The sequence below is a fragment of the Petaurus breviceps genome, unplaced genomic scaffold (assembly GCF_028583685.1).
Source record: "Petaurus breviceps papuanus isolate PSGF00001 unplaced genomic scaffold, PetGlider_PUasm1.0 379, whole genome shotgun sequence".
Classification (NCBI taxonomy): Eukaryota; Metazoa; Chordata; class Mammalia; order Diprotodontia; family Petauridae; genus Petaurus; species Petaurus breviceps.
Window position 1 is genome coordinate 997,682 of NW_027186303.1, and position 7,980 is coordinate 1,005,661.

The 7,980-nt window shown below is 41.1% G+C and overlaps 1 protein-coding gene across 1 annotated transcript in view; it reads right to left on the reverse strand.

The window, feature by feature from the left end:
• The window catches only part of LOC138169811 (putative tetratricopeptide repeat protein 41), an 83,696-nt gene that overhangs the window by 17,647 nt on the left and 58,069 nt on the right, over nucleotides 1-7,980 (reverse strand). Inside the window, exons 7-8 of the mRNA XM_069099356.1 lie at nucleotides 4,608-4,822; nucleotides 3,697-3,875 (exon numbers count right to left, since the gene is read on the reverse strand). Of these exons, the coding sequence (XP_068955457.1) occupies nucleotides 3,697-3,875; nucleotides 4,608-4,822 (394 nt within the window). The remainder of the gene's footprint in view (nucleotides 1-3,696; nucleotides 3,876-4,607; nucleotides 4,823-7,980) is intronic.

A 7,980-nucleotide genomic window follows, 5' to 3' on the forward strand; every position in this document is an offset into this window, starting at 1 on the left:
AGGAAGGAAGGAAGGAAGGAAGGAAGGAAGGAAGGAAGGAAGGAAGGAAGGAAGGAAGGAAGGAAGGAAGGAAGGAAGGAAGGAAGGAAGCTTCTCCTTATCTCTTCTATCTTCTCTAAGTCCCATTTTTCTCCTCCCTTTTGTTGACTAAGGTCTTGACAAATTTCTCTAGACTAAAGGTTCCCAGAGTCCTCAACTCTCTAGTGTTACTGATACCATCCCCCCATGCTCCATTGTCCAGGGGTTGGCACAAATCCAAGCTCTCCCCTCATCCCATCCCAGTGCCTCAGTCTGAGCCCACCAGGATATCCTTATCTACCTTTAAAGGGCAGTGGAAATGAAGAAGGCCTTTCTGGTCATTGTGAACTCATGTTCAAACAGTCTTGTGCATGATATAAGGTACAGAGTCTTTTTATTATAGGAAAACTAGGAGATTACCCACAATTTCAGCCAAGTTCTTAGTTACATTTGAATCTATGTCTCAGAAATATGATGAAGCTGTCTCTGTATTTGAAATGAGACAAGCAGGATGGTCAGTAAAACTTCCATCAGTGAATCTGGACTGCTCTCAGCTTTAGGAGTTGGAAGTAGGTGGCATTAACAGAAATATTTAGGGGTAGAGTTTAATTGAGGAATGAAAGGATCTGTTAACAGAACTTTGATCCTTGCAAACCTATAAATTAATAGAGATAACATTCATGTTCAGTGATCATATGGATTAAAGGAAGAAGTAGTAAGCTAAGGCAGAGAGGTGACCCAGTAGACAGAGCACTGGACTGAGAGTCAAGAAGACCTGCGTTCAAATCTGTAGTCAAACACCCACTAGCTGTGTGACCCTGGGCAAGTCACTTAACCTCTGTTTGCCTTAATCTACTGGAGAAGAAAACGACAAACCATTTCAGTATCTTTGCCAAGAAAACCCCATATGGGATCACAGAGTCAGACATGAGTGAACAACAACAAAACAGTCACTAAACATAGACTGAGGGATAAAAAAGTTCCCATCACAACTAGGGGCTAGTCTCCCCCCTTCACTCCCAATCATCCATCCAAGCCTCCATTCTTGTTGCAGTGGCCCCACCATCACCACTGGCCTCAAAGGTACAGACAAGAGCCCCCTGGTCTGAGGGTTCATCACAAAGATTTCAGAAAACAAAGCTAACCTATTTCCAAATGACTAGCTTCCACCCATCATCTCACAACACTACTTATCTCTAGGGGAACACTAGTCTCACTCCTAATAAACCTTTCAGTCCTCCCAAAATAATGGGAGTAGAGTCCATAGGTCACTCATAACAGATACTAGGAAAATTTGCTGCAGGCTTATAAGTGCTAGCAGCCACAGAGCCCTGTGCCTGGCTCCTTATACCAGGCTTCCTGTGGCAACCCACAAAGCTCTTGCTTGGTTTCTGGACCATTCATTATATATATACATACATATTGCCTGATCAATGCAGAACTTTTGTATAAGTGAGGATTCAAACAGGCCTCTGAGGATGACAGACCATTGCTGCAACTGCCAAAGTCGAACTGCCATTAAAAAGAAGAAGACAAGTAACTGAGGTGGAACAGGGCTCCAGCAGGATTTGTCAGAGCAAGACGAAGATGCAGATTCCAAGGCCGTGGGCCTCCCAGTTGCTTATGCAGTGAGCACATTTCATCTCCCCAAATAGCCTGCATGCTCTGAGTAAGGAAAGATGGTCTCTGTCTTCTCCGCCACTCCCATTATCCTTTGCCCCCACTAGGTAAAGATGGGTGAACCACACAGAGCTCTTGTAGGTTCATGGAATTTCATTAAGGTTCATTTTGGAAGTACTGTATTTATGCAAGAGAAATAAGTGGCTTGCTTTTTTTTTTTTCTTCCTAGGGATTAAACTTTAAATATGCTGATCATCTTCAAATTTGTAGACAGCCCTTCCTTGAGCAGAGGTTGAGATGGAGTTCTTTAAAGGCACAGACCTACCATCTTGTGGTAAATGTGAGTAACTGCTGAATGGCTCTTGAAATTAGATAACCATGGAATCAAATGGTGCTGCTATGTTTTGCCATTGGGTTAAACCAATATTAGATCAGGTTGCATTTCAAGGCTTAAGTGGATTTCATTTGGTTTTCAGGTTCAGTGGATGGAATGAAGATGATCTGCTTGAGTTCAAAGTTAAGAACAGTGAACACTGTTTAACACTGAAGATCAAGTTGAAGGGGAAGATGGTGATGCCAAGTCTTGAATCCATGCCCTCCTCTCTCAATGCATTCCCCTAGTTCAAATTCTAGATGCCTTTTGCTTTGACTATTACAATGATGTCATAAGTCTCCCTGCCTTTAGTCTCTCTCCTGCCCAATTTGTCCTTCCCACAGCTGCCAACACCACACTCATAATGTACTTCCTCTCCTTCTGTCCCTGGTGGCAGCCATCAGCATCTCTGCAGCCACCACACCCTCCGCATGGTAGCCTAGATGCAGGAATTCCACAAGTCTGATCCCTACACCAAGCTGGAGAATGTGCCAGACACAGCAGAACTTCAGCAGCATTCCCTGGGTCTCATTGACAGCTGTTGCCCTCTGCTGGCTCCACCTGAGCCTCAGACCCTGAACTCCTATGCATCCCAGCCATGTTCACCTGCCTCCCTAGAGGGTAACCAGGCCATGCCCCTTCACGCCCCACCCCACCCACAGGCCCCTGTCACCTCATGTCACTTCTAGCTTCACTTTGCCCAATTCTAATTTTCAAGGTGTCATTTTCTTCCTTAAGATTCTGGATCTCCTTTTTCCTAAGTTTTGGTTTTGGTTTTGATTAACTTTCCTTTCATAATCTTCTTGTTTTTCTTGGATTATTCTTATTTTCTTTTTTAGTTTTTTCTCCATCTCTTGTCATTTGATTTCTAAAGTCTTTTTTAAGATCGTCTATGAATTCTTTTTGGGCAGGTGACCATAGTTACTCTTTGGTGGTTTCTTTACTTCAATATCCTCCTCTGAAGATGAACCCCGGTTATCTCTACTCCCATAATAGTTTTCCATGGTTGAATTCTTTCTCTTTTGCCTGTGCATTTTTTGGTAGTAATCGCTTAATTTTTGTAATCACCTCTAGCCCTAGGGTATGGGAAATGGTGCCTCTTGCCTTAGATCTTCAGTTCTTCCCTCTGGCCTGAAACCAAAGCCAAATCTCCAGTCTCCTGTAAGTGCCCACAGCCAGACCTAAAGAAAGGTCACTGTGGGAGAACCTGGATGAGAATCACAAAGGATAAAAAAATGAGAACCTGCTGTGAGAAAGCATCCCTAGCCATGAGCTCATGGCCCCATCAGAGGACCCAGGTATTGTTTAGTGGGGCAGTTCAGAGATTTTGGCAAATGCCCTGAGTGGTTGGGGCGCATGAGTAAGTAGGAGAAACTCAACGCAATCGAGTATATGCTGCTTAACAACAACAACAAAAAGTCAACTGTCAGTCATGTCTCGTCTTCCCCTTCCTACTCACAAGAATTTAAAGATACTTACAGACTAGAGAGAGGCATTTGTCACATGGGATTTCAGGTAGTGCGGTGAATAGAGCATTGGAGGTGGAGTCAGGGAAGATTTGTTTTCCAATCATACCTCAGACACCATGTGGCAGTTAGTCAATGTGTATGCAGGCCAAAAAAAAAAGCCATTGACTGTTAATATTTTCTTATTTGTAAATTTCCAAGCCATCAGTCATGTGATACCTGTCCATGCATGCCTTTCTTTTATTTTGTACGTCTTGTAAGTTATCATCTTTTTCACCATACTCAGGTAGGCCCCTGTTGTATCACATCCAGCTTCTGCTAACACATTCCAATAATGGATAAGATGGAGCTTTATCCAGAAGGTTGGCCTTGTGGTTTGGGATATTATGGCCAGGGTTCTGTTAAAACAACACATTGAGAAAATTACACATAATGTGGTACTTGAAAGAAGCTATTCTTAAGTTACTTATGAACTAAGTCATTACTCAATTTATATTTTTCTGAATCGACATGATTTAGGTCAGTAAATTGGACAAGGTGCCCACCTTAACTTTTAGGTTATTTTATTAGGTTATTTATTTATTATTATTATTATAGTTATTTATTAGGTTATATTTTTAGGTTTCTATAGCCAGATTGAGTAGCCAGGTCTGAATGTAAATTGGCCCTAAAGAATGAATTGATAGGAAAAACAGATAAGGATTCAGACTTCTTTTTTTTTTTTTATCTTAGATCGATTCCTGGAAGTCACTAAAATATAAAATTCCTGATTTATATAATTGCCCCCAAAGTATGTACTGAATTGCTCCCACTTGCCAAATTTAAACAGTGGCAAAAGGAAGCCCACCTTCCTTCTCTAAGCATGGGCTGTGGTTCTGTCCCCTTTCCTTCTAGTTTCCAACTCTCCTAGAGGAGAGGGGAGTATGTGAAAACCAGTAGTATCTTTCTCTTGCTGATGGCAGGAAATAGAATGATATGTTGTGCCAAATGACACAAATTAATGAAAAGAATCCCCTCCCTGCCTTCAAAGCAAGTGTGCCTGGCATCTCCACCCACCCAACCCTAGTACAAAACAAACCCTTTTGAGCCCTTCCACGCAACATGATCGTGTGAAAAATGGTGGAACTTACTTGGGATTTGTGAGAAAATTACATAGTTCCTCCCAGTTGCCACTCATTTTCAGATGCCAAGGTAACTCTGCATACGCTCTCCAGAAGCTGCTTTGTCTCTGGAAGAACTGAGTCAAGATCCGATGTAAATTTGTTTTCTTGCAATTCATGGGGTTCTGAAAGGAATATGGACTGCTTTCTCTGACAGGCGTGATTACACCTAGTTCAAAACCAGTTACAGGTTAACTACCTTGCCATTCTTCTTGATTATGTCCAACCTACCTAAAGTCTGTCATGTAAAATACAGGACCTGCAAGTTTATTTTATGACCAGAGAGGTTAGCAAAGCCAAGGTACAGGGGAACCAGACTGAAAAGCCCATGTAAGTCAGTCTGGATAAGGGAAGAAGGATCCCCATTAATTATACCTGGGGCTATCAACTGGGTAGCATATAAACATTCTCTCCAACTGTAACTATTTTTCATCTGTGTCAAGAGTTCATAACCTGGTTTCCATAAACATTTTAAAAAATATTTTGATTAATATGCTTCAATATAATTTTTTCCTTTTTAATCCTAAAGTATTTTATTTGATACATTATTTATATATATATTTTATATATATTATATTTATATATAAGTTTTTAAACTTAATTCTGAGAAGAGCTTGATAGAATTCACCAGATGGAGAGCCAGAGGCATTCAGGACACCCAACAAAGAGGACAAGCCCCTAATCAATTAATCTATCTGAACATTTAGCAATCACACACATAAAATTAAGTCACTACTAGAAGCACATGGCCTCTGGATGCCACTGAAATCTGCCGCTTCCTAAGTAACCATTTTCTGTTCTCTAAGCCTCACAAAGGCCAAGTTACCACGGTGTGGCAACTTCAAAGTAAAGAGAAAGGCTAAATAAAGACAAAGTTACAGGATTTATATGTAGCATTCCCTAGAAAAGGCACTGATGGATCATAATGGCCAGAAATGGTCACATAAAAACAACGGAGCTGTTTCATAGGTTTCATAGAAATCCAAAATACGAATGGTCCCATTTGGGGGCTATGAACAGCAATCACTTAGGGACAACTTCATAAACCTAGGGGAACCTGTTCCAACAGTAATTCAGATTTATTACTCAAATACTATCCAGAGCTCATACTTGTTTGAAGGAAATATGGTCCCTAGCAGCAAGTGGGCAGAAAGACCATTTAATCAGAACCCCCTCCACCCCAGGTCCTCACTGGCCATTTGTACAACAAAGGTTATTTCTGAGGGTAATAGGCTTGGATAGGATATGAAAGAAGACAGCAAATTCTGGTCTGGCTCCCAGGATGTAAACTTAAGCCATGACCTATTAGGTATAAGGAATGACATGAAGGGTATGAGTAGGTTCACATTTGCCAACAATGTACAACCTAAGTGAAAGGAATGAATCACGACTACACTTTATTTACATTCTTGGTCTAACAGGCTTAAAGGCAAATAAAGTGAGGGAAAAAAATAAGGTCCCATCTTTCCCATGATGTGCGCAGCTCCTCAGTTCCTATTCCTTCACCTTCTGCATCCATCCAGTCAAGGTTGAGGACAACCTCTAGCTCTCAAGATGACCCCCTCAATGATTAAGGGTGGGAGAAAGAACCTAGGTTCTAGGTTCTAGAACCTAGAAAAGGCAGATTTGGCAGAATCCCAATAAAAAGGCAGAGAGGTCAGCACAAGTGGTCACTGCCTCGACGTTCCTATACCCTATCTCTATTTAGCTAGGTGACCTTGGACAAGCCATTGGCCTTTTCTGGGCCTCAGTTTCTTCCTTCATAAAGTGAGATTAGACTAGACAACCTAAAAGTTTTCTTTAGGCTCTTTAATTCTAAAATTTGAGGGCTCTAAAATGTTGGTTTGATCTGTGGTTATTCTTTGGCTGAATAATGGTTAGTTTAATCTTGGTCTGTACCAGGCAGGTGTCTTTCTAGTGAGTACAAGAGCCCTAAGATGGCATCCTCCCTGTTTTCTTCACTCCTTTACTTTTACCACAGGGCATAAATGGAAGGTTCCAAACTTGCTAGAGTGTCTCTGGTTCCTTGTTTCTCCTCTGCCCACCACCATTACTACCCTACCCTAACACATTTCTTTGATAGATAGTGACCATCATGAAAGACATGACTTCCCTCATAGGAGGGGAATTCAAGTTCCTTTCTATTACATGTTTCCACTATCCATACCCTCATGCATTCCACCATCACCACCATCATCACCATCACCACTATCACCACACACACACACACACACACACACACACACACACACACACACACACACACACACACACCCCAGGCGGGAAACATCGAAGGGGGTGATTTCCAGTTTCACCCACAGGAATAGAGAGGAAAGGAAGGGGTGGGCATTCCTGGGCTGAACCTACAACGCAGAGGTAGGAAGATCAGATAAAAGAACCTCAGTTCTGTACGGCACCTTAGATTAGACATTGAGGATGTCGAGTAAAAGAATCATCCATTTTAAAGGAGAGGGGCAGAAGTGAAGCAGTTAAAACAAAATCTGATTTGACTAAATATTATAGGCATGTCTTGTCAAAACATACTCCCTAAGGGGCGGCCAGGTGGCTCAGCGAGTAAGAGCACTGGCTCCAGTGTCGGGATGACCCGGATCAAATCCGGGCTCGGATACTCAGATACTCAGCACCACACCCAGAAATAACTGGATGTGTAACCTTGAGCAAGTTGCTTAACCCCTATTGCTTTAAAAAATAAAAAAATAAATTAAAAAAACATACTCCCTAAAACCCTTTTTTTTTTTTCAAAAAAAAAAACACAATATATTTAATATAAAAAGTATGTGGAACACAAATACAGCCATTTTTTATTTCCATATTTAATTTAATATTCAGTTTTTAAAAATAAGTAAGAGAAATTCATGGTTTTATATACAAATCTTTTTTGTCTTTTGCATACCAGTGTTGATGTTTGTTAATAATTGCTTAGTTTATAATAAAAAATAAAGTTTGAAACTTGGGTTTTTTTAAGTACATCAGGGAATGAACCCACAGAATACTTTGGGCTTAGAAGCCCTTTAGGTCCTTGGGCCAAAAGTAAGGGAGACTTTATAACCATGAAGTTGGTCAATGTTTCACTATTTTTTATTTCAGCCAAACTCTTAACAAAACTCTTCTGATCAAGACTGTATCACAAAAATAAACATAGTCATAATGGCACTTAAACCTTGCTGTAGAGAGAGCTGACCCCAACCTAGGGCAAATCTTTATCACCTTCTGATTTGTGGGACTAAAGAGGTTCTAAGTTGAATTGAAGATGAGCATGGCCTAGCAGAGGTGGAGAACCTGCAGCCTCGTGATCATGTGAGGCCCTTTGACTAATCCAGAC